The 22597-nt window shown below is 37.4% G+C and overlaps 1 protein-coding gene across 3 annotated transcripts in view; it reads right to left on the bottom strand.

Annotated features, from left to right (window-relative positions):
• Positions 1-8607: 8607 nt before the first annotated feature.
• The window catches only part of NPY2R (neuropeptide Y receptor Y2), a 44410-nt gene continuing 30420 nt past the window's right edge, over positions 8608-22597 (bottom strand). The window contains exons 1-2 of one of the 3 annotated variants that reach the window (XM_054485366.1): positions 16644-17073; positions 8608-11809 (exon numbers count right to left, since the gene is read on the bottom strand). In XM_054485366.1, coding sequence (XP_054341341.1) covers positions 10616-11761 — 1146 coding nt within the window. In that variant the 5' untranslated portion in view covers positions 11762-11809; positions 16644-17073 and the 3' untranslated portion in view covers positions 8608-10615. Of the gene's footprint in view, positions 11810-16639; positions 17074-22597 lie in introns of those variants that run through there. The other 2 variants (XM_054485368.1, XM_054485367.1) reach the window with 2 other exon arrangements.

Below are 22597 nucleotides of genomic sequence, written 5' to 3'. Positions count from 1 at the left end.
CTAGCACAGGTAGCCATTATCATGACTTCTAATAACATAGCCTCCCTTTGACCACTTGTTAAATTTGTATAAAAGTAATTAAATGAAGTATGAAATCCTTTGTGTTTGGCTTATGTTCCTCAAAATATTTGTAAGATTCATTACTATTGTTGCATGCAAAAATAGTTTCTTTTAATTGCTCTATAGTACTTAACTCTGTGAATATAGAATTTGATACTTTGTTTATCCAATGTATTGTCAATGTACACTAAAGTTGTATTCCAATTTTTAGCTCTTATGAATAGTGCAGCAAAGAATATTCCAGTGCATGTGTTTTGGCAAACATATGCTTCCACTTCTGTTGGCTCTACATCTAGAAATGGAACTCCTTGGTAATAAGGCTGAATTATTTTTGTCTACATTTCCAAAGAGCTTTCTGAAGTGACTTTACCAATTTATACTCCTACTCATGCGCTGCATGAGAGTTCTAGTTGCTTCAAATCTTCATCAACGTTGGTATTTTTTTTCATTTTACTTTTAGCTATTTGATAGTGTGTAGTTATATTACATTATTTAAATTTTATTTGCTTAATCTTTCATGGTGGGGAACATATCAACAGATATTCTCTAAAATTACTAAATCAAGAAATAATAGTATTAAAACCATTTGGAGACGTAAAAACTATACGTAAGTCTCAGAAACTATCAAAAATACAACACATACATTATCACCGTTACAACCATCACTGTAACCAACCACCAAACCAAGGGAAGCATAGACTAGATATCTAAAGTAAAAAACAAAGTCCATATTCAATATAGAAAAAAATATCGGAATTAAGGAGTATACATTCATACCAGATCAATCAATATAAAAGAGATGAGTCAATTAAAAAATGTAGACTTAGATTAAAATCAAAGCCCAATAATGTGTTGTACAAAAGAAATATGCTTCATAAAGCAAAACACAGATATTGAAGTGAAAAAAAATTGATAGATATAACATAGAAATGAAAATTAAATGAAAACAGGTTTGTAATCTTATTATCAAATAAAGTCAAATTCAAGGCAAAAATACAGATTCAATTGTCACGAATTTTCTTTTGCACCAAGTAAGGTAACATCAAAATTAATTTTGAATAAACTCTATGAGAAATTTAAGGAATACAGGTAAAAATAAATCATAAAATAGTCACCAGAAAATTTTAACTTGTCTCTCAATCTATGAAATATAAAGTGGGTAAAAATAATTAAAATGGAAAAATCTAAATTGTAGACTTTGTAATATCAATTTTTATCAGAAATTGACATAAATGTTTTTCAGATGTTTATTGAGATAACTATATGCTTTTTCTTTACTAAGTTTGTTAATATAATAAGTTACATTTATAGATTTTCTAATCTTAAATCAAAATAATCCCACTGGGTCATGCTGTATTTTCTTTTTAATATAATGCTTCTGAGGAACATACATCTGTAGTTTTAAAGAACTGAATTTTACTCTTACCTTCCATCTTTTCTCACCACCACATTTTGGCTGGTTTAATTATTAAACCAGAATATTTCTTTATGTGATACGTAGACACCATCTACATCAAATTACCAAGGGTAATTATTTACCAGGCAGTTTCTTGGGCCCAGATGAGAATTTCAATTCAGAATCTGTAAGAATAGAATAGGATCTAAGAATAAGCATTTTAACATGTATCAGAGATTTTCATACATGCTAAAATTTGATCTTGTTTGTTCTATTCTCATATATATATTTAATCTTTATAGTTAAAATTTATAAGTTGATTTAGCTGCTTTTGACATTGTCAATTTAGCTATTATTACTTTTGAAAAATGTGCAATTTCAGTTTTTCCCAATTTGCCTTCACAAACTGTGGTAGTTTTGGTGTCGTGGTATTATTTCTATATTAACAAAGTTATAAAATGTGCATTCTGGATTCTAATCATAACTTTCATATTTTGTAGAATTATTTATGTATTTAAAATAATTTAATGATATATATAGTTGAGTATTTTATTTAGGTTGATGCAAAAGTAATTGCGGTTTCTGCTTTTAAAAGTGATGGCAGAGGCTGGGCGCGGTGGCTCACGCCTGTAATCCCAGCACTTTGCGAGGCTTACCTCCTCATCTGAGGTAAGGAGTTCGAGAGCAGCCTGGCTAACATGGTGAAACGCCGTCTCTACTAAAAACACAAAAATTAGCCAGGCGTGGTGGCACGTGCCTGTAATCCCAGCACTCGGGAGGCTAAGTCAGGAGAATCGCTTGAACCCAGGAGGTGGAGGTCTCAGTGAGCTGAGATTGTACCACTACACTCCAGCCTGGATGACAGAGGGAGACTCCATCTCAAAAAAAAAAAAAAAAAAGTAATGGCAGAAACCATAATACTTTTGCAACCACCTATATCAGATACGACAATTTCTGCCTTCTAAATTTAGGCATTTAGACTATTTACATTTTTAAAATTTTTTCAGAAACATCATATCATTCTGTCACCCACACTGGAGTTCAGTGACAGGATCATAGCTCACTGCAGCCTCAAACTTCTGGGCTTGAGCAATCCTACTGCCTCAGCCTCCCAAGAAGCTGGGACTACAGGTGCATGCCATCATGCCAGGCTAATTTTTTTTTTGTAATGTCTTTTAGAGATGGGGTCTCACTATGTTGCCCAGGCTGCTCTCACATTCCTATACTTAAGTGATCCACCTGCCTCAGCCTCCGGAGTCGCTGGTATCACATAGGTATGTGCCGCTGGTTTCTGCCTCTACATTTACATTCAATATAATTGCTGATGGCATTAGGAGTAAGTGATCTTGATTTTTAAAATATTGTTTCTTCCTCACCACAATGCCTTTGGTGACTCCAATTACACATATATAAAGCCATTTGAAGTTGTTCCACAAATCACTGAATCTCTTTACATTTTTAAAATTCTCTGTGTGTTTCCTTTTGCATAATTTCTATTGCTGTGTCTTCAAGTTTACTAATCTTCTGAAATTTCTAGTCTGCCGTGAATCCCATCCAATATAGTTTTTATCACAGATATTGTAATTTTCATCTCCAGATATTTGGTCTCGATAACTTTTTATAATTTCCATACATCTACTTAAATTTTTTAATGTACAGAATAGTTTTATGTGTTAAGCTCTTTGCTGATTTGAACACATGTATCGGTTCTGGATCAATTTAGATTGATTTATTTCTCTTTTCACTATGGGTCTTATTTTCTTGCTTTTTTATGCCTGATAATCTTTGATTAGATGACAGAATTTGTAAATGTTTTCCTGTGTCATCCTATATATATTTTGCCTACTGATAAATGTTTTGAGCTATATTTTGTAATATATTTAAATTTCTTAGAAACAGTTTGATTCCTTCCAGTGCTGCCTTTAAGATTTGTTGAGAAGAATTAGATAAGCATTTTGTCTGGGTCTAATTATTTCTCATTACTGAGGCAAGAACCCCTCTAGGCACTCCACCAACGCTCTGTGAATTATGAGGACCAAAATAATCATCTTCCAGTGAGTAGATACCCATTTGACTTACTGAATCTAGGCAAAGGGAAAACTACTGGAAATGTTCTGACCCATTTCTTTAGACTGTTTTCTGCCCTTTCCTTTCCATTCTTACCTTCCCCTCGATGTCTTCCTCTTCCCACAGAAGATAAACACTCTTGCTACAGCACACTCCTCACACTTTTCTACAGCATACCCTCATCCCCAGCTAGGTGAAAATCAGGAGCCAATTAACACAGTAATTTACTATTTAAGCCTCAACAAATTTATGATATAACTGTTGAAAGAAGGAACTCTAAGTTATATTTTAAAAATAATTAAATTAAAATGTTATTCTGGAGCATTATGAGAGCTTTTAGGTGATTTTAACAAAAATAGTGTTGGTGTCATAAGCTTACTCAGTTCACAGAAGAAGAGGCATATCAAAGATTTTTCCCACCTTGGCCCAGGACCCTTCACTCAGCATTGCATATCCACACTGGTGCAGCCTTTTCCCTCTCCCCTCATCTGTTCCTGATTTGAGCCAGTTCCTGCCCAGGTGCAGATACTTAGTTCCATGTCCCCTTTAAGAGTCTGTTGCCTTGGACTTGGCTGTTGCTCTGGATTCTCTAGCTTCAGCTTTAAGCCTTGCCTAAAGCAGATTCACCCACTTGCTTTCTGTGCATGATGATGTTAATTTGTTTAAAGCCATGAATTTTCTGCGAGGATGACATAACTCTGTTGCACCATCATGCAACTATCTTTAAGAATGTGTTGGTGGATAAAATGTATTCAGTAACAGTCTGTACTGTTATAACAAAATACCTGAGACTGGATAACTTGTAAAATTCATTTCTTACCATTCTGGAGATTAGGAAGTCCAAGATCAGGATGGGGCAAGTTTGGTTGTCTGTTGAAGACTATTCTCTGCTTCCAAGATGGCACCTTATTGCTGCAACCTCTGGAGGGGACATCACTGTGTTTTTATATGGTGAAAGGTGGAAAGGCAAAACAGCCAAATTTGCATGAAGCCTCTTTTATAAGGGATTTAATATCATTCACGATGGAAGGAGCCCTCATAATTTAGTCACGTCTTAAAAACCCTACTCTTAATACCATCACATTGGCCATTAACTTTCATCACCTGAATTTTGGAGGAAATATACAAACCACAGCAGATGGTGACTATATCAGTACAAATGATTATCACTAGTAGCAAAATGGCTCAACCATGTTCAACCATGTTTTGAATAAGATTAGCACCACATCACAATATTGACAGTTCCAAAATTTCATCCATATTTCCTAGTTATATCCACTAAGAAATTATCTGTTGGGGGGCCTGTTCTTTAAAAAACATTCTAATACTCATGACTATAATAAACTGTTTTGTGCGGTCTTGGGATATAATGACAGTTATAAGCAATTCTCATGAGGGTCCTTGTAGGTAAGGAATGCCTCCATCTAATTTTAGACTTTTAAGCTAAATATCAGAAAGTAAGTATAAAATCCATATCTTGGAGACAAACCAGATTTGTATAACTCCTGTGGAGTTTTGAGGTCATAAGTTACTGAGTACACCATATTTGTCGGAAAACTATTGAGGCAATTGTTTAGATGGAATTATCTTTGTAAATAAGTAGGAAGTTCTTATTTTCAGTAAATTATTTTTCCTGGAATAAAAAGGCAGAAACAATCCTTCAGTGTCAAACCTATATTATTGCTTCAGTGAACATAAAATTACACTATCTATGTTCCCCTAGATCCTGTTGTTACATCCCTCAATATGGTTACATCTGATGGGATCCAGAGATTATTGTAGATGTGTTTTGACTGATGGTATTTGGCTTCAACTTATACACAATGCATGCAGTAGTGCTAACACTAAGTATGTCCCTCGAAGTCTTTTGTTTCTCCCTTCTCAGTTGCATTCTGGAAACAAGTTCTGATTTGCTTATACCAGAGAACAGGAATGATTGCACAATAGGTACCCTCCAACAATTCACAAGTCTTTGGAGGCAGATCGTAGCTTGTGTATCCTAATGGATACTAATCATTTAAAAACGTGTCAGTGTTCAAAATGATAAGCATCAGTTTGACATCTGTCATTTTTGACTATCAACTGGTTGGGGGAAGTAGGCTACACTCACCAAGGAGCTTTTTCAAACTGCATATATTCAAATTATTTTGTTTACATTCCAGAGTGCATTCTCCTTTCCTCTTCACCCCACTCCACCCACAGCCCAGTGGTAGTTACTCCTGTAGGGACAATGGTGGAAATAGGTCATTTGGAAAAAGGCTAGTCACCACTTTTAGATAGTTAGATGTTCTATACACAGATAATATGTGATATTAGATAATAGTGTGTGTCAAGGAGATATATTTGTTTGTCATTAAATATATGTGTGTATATACATGTATGTACTTTCTTTTTTATAGTTTGTTAATTTTCTATGACAAGGGCAAAATTAATTTAAAAATAAGTATTGACTTGTTATTGTTTTCCTTCATTTATTGTGAAGATATAGTGCTTTTTAATTTTATTGTTATAACATAATCCTTTGTCATGATCAGCCACGTGGTGTTTTGCAAGTAATTTGTTAAAGTGTTGAAAAATTGCCAATTATTTGTTTATAAAGGAGAGTAGATTCAGGGTTAGCCATTTTCACTTACTTCCATTCAATTACACAATCTCAAGTTAGCAAGGAAGAGCTGGAGTTACAGATAACATGAATGCGAATTGTTATAACCTGAAGACTATTCTTTTTATAACCTCTTCCATATCTATGAGAAATTGTGGAGTCTGTGGACGTCTTTCAAGTGTACTAAGGCAGAAAAAGGTCAATGGTCTAACAGACAGTTATCTTTATAAATCCTCACATCAGTCCTTAGAAACTCCTTAACAAAATTCTTACCTGAGTTTAATTTCATGGGATAAAATCATTGAGTTGTTTGCATTCTCTAGTATCTTTGTGTTGTTTCTTTAATTTTTTTGTTTTCTTAAGAAAAAGTAACATTTTTATCTTTTGCTACCATATATATTAATATTTCATCTCTTATCAATTTGGAAATTTTGAAGACTCTTCTCTTCCTGAGACATTATTATTTCCTTTTGCTCATCCTAGGAAGCTAATCCAGAATTTAGATTCTTCTGTAGTTTTTAGATCATTGTTCCAGTATTGGTATAATTATATAGGATTTATCCTTTCTTCCTCCATTCCAATCAGCCCATTGTAGGAAAAATGGCCTTGATTTATACTTTACTCCTCAGTCTACCTGTACAAATAGGGCAGTTTTAAAGAGTATTTTTAACACCTGAGCCTTGTTAAGAGAAAAGGAAAAGATAGAGTCAATTTGCATCACTGTAACTCTGGAGAATCTACGCAGGTACTAAGGAGAAGATGAAGTTGAAAGTAGAAATTACACCCTAAGATTGCCAGACTCTCTGATAGCAACTGAGTGCCATATCCTCCCCTCCATGCTCTCCCCTGTATCTTAGGGATTTTAAACCTAAGAACATTTCCCTAGATCCATGCCAGTGAGGCTAGAGTTGTATAAATTTTGGAAACCAGAAGAGAAGCAAAAGGTATTAATGGATCTACAGTAGAGATGGCAGGAGTGTGGGCTTAGCGAGAGGCAATAAGATTTTACAGATAAATCTGTACTTTTCCTGTACATCATCCACTTTCGCACTGTTCACACTAATAGTAGTTTCTTGCAATTTTGCACTTCCTGGTTTCTTCAATACTAGCGGATACTTTCCCTACCTTTAACTTCCCCAGCTCTTCCAGTGGTTTTATAAGATTTTAATTTCTTGAATTAAATAACTTTCTGCTAGAAATATCTGCAATGGCTTCTCTAGCTATCTGAATCATGACTGCCTCCTCCATTCTTCCCTGGTGATAAAGTTCTAGCTAATTTTGAGTGAGCCATGAATGAAATCTATGTATAGAGCCCTTTATACTTATGCATGTGTCTATGTTTAATGGCCTTCAAAAAACAAAAGAAAACCAGCCTGATTCTGAACAAATATATCTTTACTGGACTCTTGTGTAGCTAAAACCTTCTTTTCCTAGAAGACATATGCTAAAATGGGAAACATTTATGGTTTACAACCTTGCAAATCTATCTTCAAGTCTTGGCTTTAATAAATATACTTCACTTCATAAACTCAATTTCTTTGAAGGATATTTATTGACCACTAACTTGGTGTCAAGAATTGCAAGTAAGTGTGATAACCACAATGGTTAAGACAGTCCCTGTCCTGGCCCTCATGATGCTTAAAATCTAGCAGCAAATATTAGTGGAAAAAAAAGACTCTATATGAGATAAAAAACACAGGCACAGTCAGGTTCTAAACAACCTTCCATGTCGTAAAAAGATTCTGAGTTTATCATATAAGAAGACGTTAAAGTGTTTTCATGAGAAGAGTGATTTGATAAAATCTGAGTTTTTGAAAAATCACTGTGGCTAATGGGTTAAAGTTGGATTGGATGGGAAGAAAACAAGATATAGAGACCAATTAGGAAGCACCTATATTAATCCAGATGAGACATAATAGCAGTCTGGGGAGACGATCATAGCCTGGACCAAGGGAACGGAAAAAAGTAAGTTGATTAAAGAAACACGTAGGAATTAAAACAAGATGTGGGAATTAATTAGATACATGCGATAAAGAGACTTGTAAAGGGTGATTCCAAAATGTAAGGCTTTTGGGAAATAGGTACATAGTAGTGTCATGATTGAGACAGGGAATATGGGAAGACAACATGGAGGTGAGCTGGGATGAGGTGTGCATTGAAATGGCAGGTTCTGTTTGAGACATATTGGATTTGATTTGCTGGTGAGACACCCATGTGGACATGGTCTGTTGGCCGGTAGAGATACAGATTTGAAGTTAAGAAGAAAGGTCTTGTCTGAAAAATGAAGATCCACGCATCCTCATATTATATATTGTAATTGCAGTCATAGGAGTGATCTATTGACTCAGGTTCAGGTACAGAATGGAAAGAGAGCTGGACTAACTGTGGAACAGCCGCCTTTATTTTTCTTTTTTAGTTGCATTAGTCTTACTGCCTTGTCTTAGACAAGCACTCTGATATAAAATTCCACACAATTTCTCTAATTTTCCCAACTTTTTAATTTCAACATAAAGCCACTACATAAAAGGTATTTTATTAATGAATTGACATAATGAATTGGATAAGATATATGTTAATTGAATCATTGATTGGATTCTAATAATTTACTAATACAACATGTAACACAGTAGCATATACATTTCTTACAGTGTAATAATTCACCAAGAGTGTAATAATTACCAAGAGGGAGGGTAAATCTTTAACCATAGTTTTCTATTAGCATCTTAAGCAAAGCGACTGCTACTTAAAAGACAAAAAGATTATTTTTGAACAATTTGCTGAGTCTAACAGAAAAATGAATCATTTGATTATATATTACAGATATACATTACTTTTTGTTCGCTTCTTAAAGTCTTACACCTAATCTAACATATTGTTTTCATTCTTTTTCAGTATTCCAGAAGTGCAGTGCACTTAAAAACCAGTCCTTTATATCTGTCATGGAAGGAATTTAATAGGAGCTATAGTATGAATTTTAAATATATCCATAAAGTAAAGCTCTCCAGTTCATAAAATTAATGTTGTAACTATATATCATATGCATGTTGAAGTTTTTTTGCTTTAAAAATATATTCACAAATTCTGTCATATTTACAAAAATATGACTGTAATGAAACTTTAACAGCATCTAAAGATGTGTGACTCTTTTAACATCTCAGTTGTTATTTTTTATGAACATAGAAGGTTTTTAAGCATCTTTGGTCGGGTCCTATTGAAATAACAATTTTATTCATAAAATAATTAAATAAAAAATACTGTAGCATCTATGTTCTACAATTTATAGAAACAATTTTTATGTATATATTCATATTATATAAAAATATAGCTAATTATTTTGAAAAGAAGATAAATAACTTATGCGAAATTGGTTGAAATACAACATTTGCAAGATGAAATGAATCCAGTGTTTTTAGTACCTCGTACCAGATAGGTCCATTTTAATGTAATTACATTGTTTTATTTAGTATGAATGGGTCCATGGAGGATGAATTTCAAAGAAAATAACACTGCAGTGTTCTTTAAATACATGAGAGCTATGTACCTGTGCAAAAATAGCTTATAAATACTGTGAAATGTTACAACATGCCACAAAAATTATTCTCTAGTCTGATTTAAATTTTAGTGTAGACAAACTTAGCTCCAATAGGAATAATAACAGAAATCATACATGTTCAGAAAGGTATAACAATAAAAGTATCAAGTTGTATGCTTGTTATCTAAATAGTATCTCCATAAAGCAGATGTAACTTGAAATTAGAAATTAAATGATGTTTTGCATTTCCTGTAATTCTGAGAATTTCAGCTTTTGATTCAGAGTTGAAGAAACGTTCACCAAACGTGCAATTGGTTTTAAGAACAATTGGCTCACTGAGTGTTGAGGAGTTCCCCTATCATCTGCCAAAATATTAATGATATAGCAAATTTCAGTTTGTTTCCTCGAAGCCATTCGTATAGTTGGCAATATTTTCCTGCAGCATTCCCTGATGGATTTTGTCTAGAGAATAAACAAAAAAATCAAAATGCGATGAAGGAGAGCCTGTGGCTCCCTGGAGAAATTTCTGTTCAGTGGTGTTTTCATCAGCCAAGCAGGGAGCAGTGAACTGCACAGCTCCCCAATCCAGGTCCTAATGTGATTTGAAAGTCAACTTATTTTCCCACCGTCTCTTAGCAATGCTGATAATACCAATTTCTTGTTCAAGTTTTCTTCACTCCAGGAAAATAATCAAAAGTACTTCTCTCTGCTTTTACTCATAATTCAACCTACTACCCAACCAACTGTTAAGTAAACCATTTTGTTGCCTTATCTTTGAATTCCAGTATTTTCACACAGGCTCTGCCCAGCCCGTTTTCCAGGAATTAAATAGCAGATGCTTCCATTTAGATCCTCTTCTTCTTTAAAATGGGAAATCAGTTTTCACTTGTGAGTCGCCATCAACCAGATTCATAGCTCTGGTCAGAATTCATCCATACATTTTCACACCACAGCTTCCTTAGACATTGGTAGCCTCTGTGAAAGAGTCATTGGGGCCACTGTTCTTTCTGACCTCCAGGTTCTTTTTAGCCTTGAATGTCACAGACACCTCAGAGTGAATGGCATCCAACCGCTGCTCACAGCGGAAGGCCGAGAGGAAAGCCTTTCTATAGTTGCTGTTCATCCAGCCATAGAGAAGGGGATTGGCAAAAGTGGAGCACATGGCGATGATGTGGAACACTGTGAATATGAGTTTGTACTCCTTCAGGTCCAAGACCTGGCTGTCAATGTCAACGGCAAGCTGGAAGGCATGAAGAGGCAGCCAGCTGACCGCAAACACCACCACCACACACACTAGCATTTTGGTGGTTTTTTGCCTTCGCTGATGGTAGTGGTCATTTGCAGCTCCAGGACTGACATGGTTCTTCAATTTACTCCAAATGCGAGTGTAGGAAAATGATATGATGCCCAGAGGCAAAACATACAAGATCAACAAGGAAGAAAGACTGTAGACAGTGCCATAGATGCTCTTCTCCTCGCCAGGCCACTTTTCAGTACAGGCCACAATCTCAAAGTCTGGAATGATCTCAATCAGCGAATACTCCCGGAAGATGGCCAGGGGACTTGCCAGCAGGGCACTGATGCCCCAGGCCAAGCCAATGATCAGGAAGCTGATTCGCTTGGAGATCTTGCTCTCTAGGTGGTAGACGATGCACCTGTGCCGGTCTAGGGCAATTACTGTCAAGGTGATTGTGGATACTTGTACTGCCAGGCCCTGGGCATAGGGCACCAGGTGGCACAGGACAGGACCCATTTTCCACTCCCCCATTAAGGTATAGGTAAGAGTGAACGGTAGACACAGAGTGTTCACCAAAAGATCTGCCACAGCCAGATTGGCAATGAAAAAGTTGGTTACTGTGCGCATGCTCTTGAATTTGATCACCACATGGATCACCAAGGAGTTGCCAATTACCCCAAGCAAGATGATGGAGCAGTAGGCCAATATGAGGACAACTTGTACCTCAATCAGCTTGGTACTATCTATAAGCTCTGGCTCAGGGTCAGGGACCAGTTCACCTCTAGGAGTTGTTTGTGGCCCATATTGTTCCACCTTCATTTCTTCCACTGTCTGGTTCTCATCAGCCTCTGCACCTATTGGACCCATTTTCAGTACAGTTCCACTTGGCCTGCAACCAGCACAAGAGTCTACAACCTAAAAAGAAAAAACAAAACAACAACAACAACAACAAAAACCAATGGAACGAGGAAAACACAAAGGTGAAGCAAAGAAATTTCACAAATGGACTGATTTAATTTTGGTTGGGGATCAAAATATCCTCTACTCTCTAAAATTGTGCATAGCAAAACATTTTAATGAAACAGACCCTTTAATAAGTCTATTGTCAAATATGGATCAATTAAATCAGGTTTCTGAAATATATCCTATGACGGTAAAGTATAATACTGATAGTATAGACATAATTTCAAAGTGAATGCTATCGAATGGATTAATTTCATTTTAAATGGAATGAATATTATAAACTTTATGAATTGTATAACCACTATAAATTCATTGAATTAATTTTCAGGTAGATAAAAAAGTAAAGTTTCCTTCAATATCTTGACCGTTTCAAATTTATAAATATACAGCAACAAATTGTATAAGAAAGGGAAACATATTAAAACTATTTGTCTGATGCCTGAACCTTGGGACTATGAATTATCTCAGATAAACCAAGCAGATTCTGTTTTTGGTGCAGGATTTAGTATTAAAAATAGTATTAAAATATATAGAAGAGTTACTTTTTAAAAACTTAATTTCAATAGCTTTTAGGGTACAAATGTTTTTTGGTTGCATGGATGGATTGTATGGTAGTAAAATCAGATTTTAGTGCATCTGTCACCCAAGAAGTGTACCTTGTACCCAATATGTAGTTTTTTTATCCCTCACTCCCATTCCCACCCTCTCCTTTATGAGTCTCCAAAGTCCATTATACCACTCTGTATGCTTTTGTGTACCCACAGCTTAGCTCCTACTTACAAATGAGAACCTATTGTATTTGATTTTCCATCCTAGTTACTTCACTTAGAATAATGGTCTCCAGCTCCATTCAACTTGTTGCAAAAGACATCATATCATTCTTTTTTACAGCTGAGTAGTATTCCGCGGTGTATTACATACCACATTTTCTTTATCCACTCAATGGTCTAAGGACACTTGGGTTGGAACAGTTGCTTTTTTGAATGATCTTAAATAAACTTCTGAACTAACATATAACATTTCATGCTTTCTCGAAATCTGTTAGCCCCCACATTTAAGAGAACCCGCAGACTAGTATGTTACATATCTCTTCTACCTGTTATTTTCTCATCGTTTCTACAACATTGGTTTTATTCTTCTTAATCTCTTATCATAATTACTTTAATCATCTTCTAACTTACCTCCCATCTTCTTTTGCTTTTATTTATTAATTAATTCATTCACCTAACAGAAATAATCGAGTGTCTACTCAATGCCAGGGGTGGTTTTACCATCCTGGTGCCTTTACTTCTTCAAACCTGCATGCATCGCGCATTTAAAAACCTATGTCTTGAACTAGGGTTTTTGCCGGGTGAAGACAAGAGGATAGTACCTCTACTCTAAGGCTCTCACATTTTACTGGACAATGCCTACTCTGATATTAAAATGTTTTTTTTTTCCTGAAATTCAAATGTGATCATATTGTTTTCCTCAATGTCTCCAGATTGTTTGAAACAATATGATGTATTTTTTTAATATAAGTTTCATTTTTTTAGTGTGTTAAAGCATTCAGAGCCCAACACCATGGTGGTAGTACCTTTCAAATGTATTCATAATCACAAAAGGCTGCCACTGTTCGTTCAGAGCTTCTTTTATGAATTTGTTTTTATGAACCTTTCAATGAATGTGTTTGTAATTAATAGCAACTAACACCATTTGTAGGAGAGTCATATATTTATTCAGCCCACAGATAATGCCTGGCTGGGCCTATGTGCCCCCCAGCTTGTTCCCTCACCTTTCCTCTGTTCTGTTCTGCTCAGTACCATGGGAGGGCTGACTCTCACAGAATACATCTTCAAGCTCCAAGTCCTTGGGATTCTGGCTGGGTTTGGTCAGTGGGAGGCACTGGCAGGCTGTTGGAGGACAGCAGGAAGGGAGAAGCCACTATATTCTTCTTCCTTCCTCTCTGCTCTTGGCAGTGCCTTTACAGCAGTTCTGTAGCTCTGGTTTTCATAGGACAGACCTATTGTGATTCTGATTCCAGAGGGTGTCCCTGGTCCGGGGGCCTTGGTCACACTACCTCTTCCTCATGTCCATCCAGCTGGAGGCAGTAATGACTTCCTGCTCTTGCTAATCCCTAGGTAGTCTCAACATCCATTGTTTGGCTTCCATCACTTGTTTAATCAACTATCTGCATTAAATTCCTCCTTTTTTACATTCTTGAATAGATTCTGTTTTGCATGATCTGATAATAACATATATATATGCTTTCGTTAATTTGCTCTCCCACCAAAGGATCTGCACCCACAGGTTGACAACACTGGCTTATAGAAGAAAATCCCAACTCCTTAGCCTGACATTCGAGCCTTCTCTTGAACTCATCCCTGCATATCCCTCTGGCCTCATCTCTGCTGACAGCCCAGTATATACTGTCCACTTCTGTCATACTGCCTTACTTCCAATTCCAGTAACACCTGAGCATTGTTCGTGCCTCTCTGCCCTCCCTGTTTTAAACTGGGAAGCCTTTCAATTACCCCAAGCCCCTGTGCTCACTTCTTATGCCGCATGTACCACATGCCACATTGTGACTGTTTTCCTTCGTTTACCCACCACAGCAATCTCTTTGAAGACAGAACCTGGACCTTCTTCCTCCATTGTTTAATCCCTAGCACACTATCTAGTACATTAAAGGTACTCAGCAATTTGGCAGAACAAATATAAAGCTAAAGGAAAGCACAATTTTACTGAATAATCAATGTCAGCAAAATGGAAAGTATAATTTTGATCCTTTCCTTTACTGAAGACAACTGCCTATGTAGGGTTCTTTCCTATGACATAACATGCGTATGCTTATTTTCTTATTCTTAATCAGATAACTGCTTATACAAAAAAAATTGTCCTGAGACCCTGTTAAATTAATTCCTGATTATAACATTTTAAATTGTCAGTATAACCCATAAAGAAAACTTTATGTTTCGAAGGTTTCTGCTCCCCCAACTCTCTTTCCCCCTCTCCATTTATCTCACTTTTTTTTTCTTTCCTCATCTTTCCCTGTCTCTCTGTCTCTCACCACTCCCCCTTCCACAGGAGCGTTACTATACAGAGAGACATGAGAGTTTCCATGTACTCAAGTGTTTGCTGTACTGATATATTCCTGCTACCTCTGCATAAATTTCACATAGAATGTTCCAAGGAGCCCCAGCCTCTTTTCACATGTGGCTCCATTCCTTAGTAATTAGAGAAAACTGAAACAAACCATTCATATCTTGGAGTGTATGTTTGATAGGCCACACCATATCCCCTAGACTAAGAAAGAGCCTGGTTTTAGAGTACAGTTACTCAATCCTGACAAGCCATTTAGCCATTTACCGAATTAAAGAGACTCCAAGAGGCTGGAGTTTGGAGGTTATACCTGACTAAATTGAGAGGAAGCATGAGATTGAAGGGTATTAGGAGAAGGAGTGTACTTGATTTTTTGATTTGCTTTGCTTTTTCTTCTCAGTCTTGTTTTATAAATTTTGAAGCCCTTTTATTTACAGCTTCTCTGTAGGAATGGTTGTTGAGCTACAAGCTATTAGAATATAGACAGTGTTAGCTGTGCTTAAGCAGGTTACTGGCCTTCAGCCAGGTCAAAGCATTACCCAGAGCAGAAAATGCATCATTTCATGACAGCACTTCTGGAAAAGTAGAAAAGGAAAATGGTACACAGAGGAAGTTGCCATCAAAAGCACACAAAGGAAACAGCAAGCAGACAAGGGAATAACCTTTCTTTGAAATAAGGCAAAATGAGATATTTACATTACTTAAGACATTTAAAGAGAACTTTTACTGGTACAATTTTCCTGAATAAGGGAATCCTTAGAAACTTCGTCGTAGAAACATTTCTTTGCAGAATAGGAAAAGCGTTTCAGGACTTCCCCAACACCCGACCACCCAAGATTCAAAGAACTTCAAGTTATTTGAGTCAGAGACCAGTTCATGCTTTGAGGAGAGATATTTAAATCTGTGGGGGCTTTTTGCAACAATATTGTCACAGGTTGGCCTTAGTAAACCTACACATCTTATCAAGCACAATATCTTCCAGAACATTTTTCCCGGGGAAAAATATCTCAGAAATCAATCTCAGAAATCAAAAGCCCTGCATTTGCCTACACTAATTAGTTCTAGGAATGGGGGCCGGGGAGGGGGAAGAAGGGAAGTTTCAAGAATGCTGCATACAAGACATGATTGTTTGGCTAATCAGTAGAAAGTTGAAAATATTCACCAAAGGGTGTGGGAAGCCTTTCTTTGGAAACAGCATCTCCATTTCATGTCACTGAATTTTAAGTGATGTGTACCTATTGCAAAAACTCTCAAAGCTTTTAATGTTGCCTCTTTCCCTGCCACCAAAAGCTCCTGCCAGTGGGTGAGACTTTCTGATGTAAAATGAGCAAACACTTAAATGAATGTGTCTCCTCTTGAACAGCTTTGGAGAATCCAATAGGACCTTCTGCTTTAGACAAGTGTTTGATTTTTAAAGAGGCAGGAACAATAACAACTTACTGTTCTGGAAAGATAATGACCTATCTCAAAGAAGGGTCAAGGAAATAGTAAATAATCTTCAACAGAAAAGGGAAAATCTAGAGAAAGTAGAAAATGGGGATGGTATTACATCCTCCAAACCGCCACCTCGCGCCTAAAGGAGGAGGAAAAAGTCCATACACTCATGAGGACCTCCTCATGTCCCTCTTCATAGGAACAGAGCGCTCCTCTAGGGATATTCTTGTTCCCAGGAGGTGAATCAGAGTTAGGAATTACACTTACTGACCTGGACTTCGCGTTTTTGCGGAGACGCGGAAACAAGATGTGTGCAGTCCCTCTGTCCGATGATTAGCCAGCCGACCTGGAGAGGGCCCTGGAAGGTCCCCAAAGGCAAGTCCGGTTCCGTCCGCTCCTAGGGTCCAGGACAGCCCGCGCAGCGTGGGCGGGCAGCCGGAGCAGTCAGAGCGGCTGGGCGGTTGGCGCTGCCCGGTCTGCTGCCGACCTCTCAGGCCAAGCGCGCCTGGGCACCGCACTCACTCGCGGGGTGAGCGGGTGAAGGTGGGAGGATCAGAGATGGGAGCGTGGGGAGGGGGGCAAACCCCACCCTTAAAGACAAGAAAACAGGTGCAGAGGCTGCGGGCGATGGTCCTGTAGGGGAGGGGACTGGAGGAGAAGTTTTGGTGGCGAGGGAGCAGGAACAGTGTCCAGGGTCTCTCAGCCGCCTCCCGGGCTTGCAAGCCCTCTCAGCCAGACCCTACCCAGAGGGGCGCCCCCTCGCGGGTCCCCAGCCACCACCTGCAGCTGCTGCTGTCACCTACTGTGCCACCCCCAAGTTTGATACTCTGGGCGTTTGCGCCACTCCTACCTCCCTTCCCTTCCACGAATCTCTCCCTTTGCTCTCTACCCCCTACTTCCGCGAGAGATGGCCCGGCGAAGACAGACCTCCTGGACTTGAGGCCGAGTTCACCAAATCCGCCCCGGGAAAAGGCGAGGGCAAAGGCAGGGCGGACAGACCCAGCTGCGACTGAGGGGCTGCGGTCCCTAGCAAGGCAGGCAAGCGAAGACCTCAGGCTGGCGGGAGGAGGGCCGGAGCTGGAGAATCCCCGCGCCTCGTAGGGGCTGAGAAAATTCCACAACTTCCAATCGAGAGTTGTTTTCTTTTTTGTGTGTAGGAGCAGAGATGGGGAGCTGTATCCGCGCAGAACCCCGGAAAAGCGCCAGCAGGATTTCACCGAGAACAAATCCTCCGCACCCTCGCCCAGGGCTGGGGCGCAGTGCGCTGTGCTCCTCTAGCTGGGCGGTCCCTGTGCTCCAGACAAGAAGGTAAAGCGAGTTCAGATCCTGCTGCCCATGATCCGCAATTTCCCTAACAGGTGTCTGCAGACAGTTTATAAGTTGAGTAGTGCAGATTCAGACTCGATAGCCAGGAACCTGTGTTGTGAGCTCTGGCTGGGGGCAAAAGCTAGGATAGGGATAGGATAGGAAAGCTATAGGACATGAATAAAACAGCAATCTCTCTCTCTCCTGATAGCTGACTTCCGGATCCTTCACTCTTTGATCCTGACCCAAGCCACCCGTGCCACCAGGAGCGCATGCCTCTGGAATACTCCCTCCTGGTCTCCTTGTGGTGAAGCCTTCCGCTAATGCCCAGAGCCTCCCAGGCTGGATTAGTGGGTAGGAGCAAAACAGGATGGTGGAGACAATCAGCAGAGCAGCAGCGTCTGTTTCCTCGGGATTCCTCCCAGGAACCCTATTCGAAGCCATTCCTTCTAAAAGTTTGCAGCCAGTCTCTCTTTCCTTTGTTCGTTTTTAGAGGAGGCAGTAGAGCTACCTACATACAAAAACCAAGGCCTGATACTGGTAACCTAAGTCGTTACTTAACCATCCTGTTCGGAGGCTTTGCACACATTACTTTTCCTCTATGCATTGTCATTTCTGAAATAAGGATGGTCATACTGGTGTGCTTGGAATTTCTCTGAAGTATACTCCTAAAAGATTAGATTAAGATTAGATTCTGCTACTCTAAAATGAAAAAAATATATTTATCTGTTAAAAAAGGTAATACATATTCTCCAAGATGTTAATTAAAGTCTTCCCTCAAATGGATTGGATTTTCAATTCCTTCAGGATTTTCCATACCCTAATAGTATTGCATTTGTAAGGCATTTTTACAGTGTAACCTGAAATTCATCTTCAGTTAATATAGAATTATGCCCACAGGAGTATAGGAATTGTTTATAAATCAAAGCAGCCCGGGCTTTCCAAATACCTAGAAACAAAGGTAAACAGAAATGGAAATATTTAACATGTTCTACACAGTTCCACTTAAAGTCTTTTTGTAGGTTTTTTTTGTTTGTTTTTTGTTTGTTTGTTTGTTTTTTCCTTAAGAAAGTACTCTTTGCCCAAATATGTGTTATATGTGACAGGTTCCATTCTTCTCAATATATCTGCATTGGTGAAGAATGAACTATATACCAATAAGTTATAACTTTAAAAGAGTAGAAATGGATTTAAACAACGACCACAAAAACAAATCAAATATCCAGCAAAACAGATGAGTGTTGTCTTTTAGAGCAATTGCTTTGGAAAATTCAACCGATTTCACTGACATTGATTGCACAAAACACGTTTTATCTTCTTTAAAATTGCTTTTCAGAAGCATATTAGCAGCCGTAAACAACTATTTGTCTCACTCTCTTATAGAAGAGTATTTGTCTTAGTAGATTCATATAGTTCCACAGACATCTAGTCAGCAACCTCAAAACAGTAAATGATCTCTATGATTAATGTCCTTTAATAAAGTTCAGAATTGGATGAGAAACTGATAAACTGAAATGAAAGTCACTTTATAGTGTATCATATTATCAAGGAGAGCTGTGGGAATTAGCTTATGACACTTTTGTGCATCACAGTCTAGTTAATGTCCTTAAATGTGCATGCATATCCTGTGTATTGTAGTAACAACGAACCACTCTGATGAATGTCCATAAACCCAATTATGACACTGACAGGAGTTTGGGAGTTTGTGGAAGTGGTGGTGAAATATCGATTAATCCAAATTGAAATAGGACAAGATTATTGATGCTTGATTTCTTTTGTATCAAATCATTTAGTTGCTCAGGAAATTCCATTTCTAACCAGAATATGTGCTGTGATTGCTCTTCAAATAGAGAACAGACTGAAACTCAGATGCCTGCATGGTTAGGGCCAATGGCATAAATGGACCAGCATGCTAGGTTGTAGGAGAGTGGAAAATGGTGATTGCCATAACACCTTGAAGAGCACAAAAGCACATGCTATAGCTAAATGGGGAGATTGCTTCTCAGATTACACTCAGCTGGCCTGCAAAAATCTTGATTCAGTATTGTCAGATATGATTTTTAAGAGAAGCAAAATCCATATTGTTAAAAATCTTCTGAATTTTAAATAAACCAAATTAATTTTTAAAAATCCAAAACTCCTAGTGGACAGGCCGAAATAAATAAGAAATCATAGATAGATAGACAGACAGACAGACAGACAGACAGATAGATAGATAAATAGCAGCCTGACTCATCATGGGCCTCCAATATTGTAACCTGTTATATTAGTATTTGATGTCTGAAAATCTCCTTAAATATTTAAAACATAATTCTACTATCATTTCCCCTACGCCGTTGACCATTTCTCAATGCACAGAAATACAAAAGGAATACAGCCAAAGATTAGTTGCCAAATAAGTAATTTTTTTTTCCATTTCTGGTTGAATAGATGTTCCCAAGGAGACTCTGCAGTAAGATATTTGTTGAATAACTGAACAATCCAAATATTTTAGATAGCTAGATGAAATTTCAGAAAAGCTCTTCATTAAAAAAGAAAAAGTTCAATAATATCAGTATTGAGGACCACTTGTGATACATACTTATTAGATAAAGAAAATCATGATATAGATTTCCTTCAGTGTAATTTCATTTTAACAGCAAAGATGCTTCCCCCAAGGTATAAATAATTTCATTGCTATTTTGATTATAAAAATTATAATCATTGTAAAAAGTTAGAATAAACAAAAACATCATAGAAGAAATAGGCATTATCTAAAGCAATGCAGTCCCACAGAACTTTCTGCAATAATGGAAATGTTTTGTATCTGGGCTGTGCAGTACAGTAGCCACTAGACGTATGTGGCTATTGAGCACTTGACATGTGGCTAGTGCAACTGAAAAACTGAAATTTTAAATTTTATTTAATTGTAGTTAATTTTAATGTAAAACTAAACATAGTTGACCCTTGAACAGCACAGTTTGAACTGCACAGGTCCACTTAAACTCAGATCTTTTTCAGCCAAACACAAATGGAAAATATAGTGTTTGCGGATGTGAAATGGCCTTTACAGAAGGTCCATTTTTCATATATGTGGTTCTGCAGGGCTGACTGCCAGACATGAATATGCAAGGGTTCTGGCATATGCAGGGGTCCTGAAACCAATTGCTGCACTCCCTGCCCCCCGCCCCAGTAGAGAGAATGACAACTGTAGCCACATAGGGAGCATAAGTGGTGGACTGTATAAAGTCTAAAATTTCATCATCCAGCAAGACCATCATCAGCATATTGGTGTAAAATATCTACTTTTAATTAACTTGTAGCCTGCCTTCTCAACTTTTAAGCTTAAAAATATGTCAAAAACATATTTCCATTTCCTTAATATAAATATACATCCTTCCTTTAATGGTTGCCTAGTCATAAACTGTATGATTATATTCTCATTAGTTATTGTTGTTATGGACAAAACTGTGAGAAATAATCTTGGATATATTTGCAGTACCCTTGTCCAGTTATTTCTTTCACATAAATCAGCAGGGAGTAAGAGCAAGGCATTTAAAAATGTTTTCCTTAAGCCAAGTTCACATTACATAAACCTTAACCACAAAGGTTAAATTGAATGATGAGAAAACCAAGAAGCTTCTTCCATGAAAAGGCAAATACTTCAGGTAACATGGAGTCCACATAAAGTGTTCAGTATAAAATTTCAGTGGCCCCAGGTGGGGAAGATTGAAGCGGTGACTTTTTGGATATGGGGAAACTAAATCGGGAGGAAAAAAAAGCACAAGAGAATAAGTTTCTTTGGATTCCAGGGTTTCCTGGTTTCATTCTGCCAGAAAGCTAGCTTTTTTTTTTCTCACTTTAATATCAGGGTTCCCTGACAGATTACTGAATAACTTGCAAGCCATATCAACCTGACTTAAACCACAGACAGAACAAAGTAGTGCAGTTCGGCTGGAATGTGGAAGCTGATTCCCAAAGAAAAGAAGTAAATCCACAAATCAGGCCACTGGCCAAAAGGAAGAAATTTGAGGAAGGGAGGAAGAGCACAGGACCAAAGAGTGAGCACAGCCAGCTCAAGTGGAAGACTTCTCTTAACTCCAGTAATGTAAGAAAAGCTCAGAGAAGCTAATAAAGTCATGTACTTAACTTCTTAGGTTAAACAAAGCCTAATGAGTTCCTAGTTAGGAAATATTAATAATCAAACTAGCTGAACATGTAGTTATGGTGTTTAGTATATTTAAAACTGATTGTCTTGCTTTATTTAAATGCTCCATACATTTAGTGATTATTTTTAAGCTTATTAAGTCCCTCTTGTAGAACTAGTATTTAAAGTTTCAATAACTGCCTTGTAGCAAAAATTATGGAACCTAGATATCCTAATGGCCATTTGGTTATAATATAGATTCTCAATAGGTCATATTGATATTTCTGTTTGGATCTATGCCTGCTTTTCCTTTCATGGAGGAGAAGGAGCAGAAGGAGTTAATACCTGAACATATATAATTGGGGCTGCATCAAATACACATATAAAAAAGTCTATATAAATGTACTATTTTCGAATAATTTTTTTTAAAAAAACTCCATTTTTTGAAAAACTAGTCAATCTAATCAAGTTTGTTCTGATGAAAAATTGACTTCCTTCTCTGACCTTCATTTGTAGTGAGTAGTCCAGTAAAGTTTGAATGGGCAAGAAACGGTCATCAAATCGTGAACTTCACAAATCTGATAGGCTAAATTTCTTAAAATGTTTGTATGCAATATGAATAAGGCAGGTGTCTTATTCAAGAAAAGCAAGTAGTCATTCAAAGTAAAATGTATGCTACTTCCTAAATTGGGCATATCATTTGCTATGATTTTTATTTCTATGGATTTGGCTTTTTATTTTTGTTTTGAGTTTTTAATTGCAAATTCAAAGCAATTAAGCAGGATTATAAGCAA

Source organism: Pongo pygmaeus, chromosome 3 (assembly GCF_028885625.2).
Source record: "Pongo pygmaeus isolate AG05252 chromosome 3, NHGRI_mPonPyg2-v2.0_pri, whole genome shotgun sequence".
NCBI lineage: Eukaryota > Metazoa > Chordata > Mammalia > Primates > Hominidae > Pongo > Pongo pygmaeus.
The sequence above is the reverse complement of the archived record's forward strand: the minus strand, read 5'-3'. Positions and strand labels throughout refer to the sequence as shown.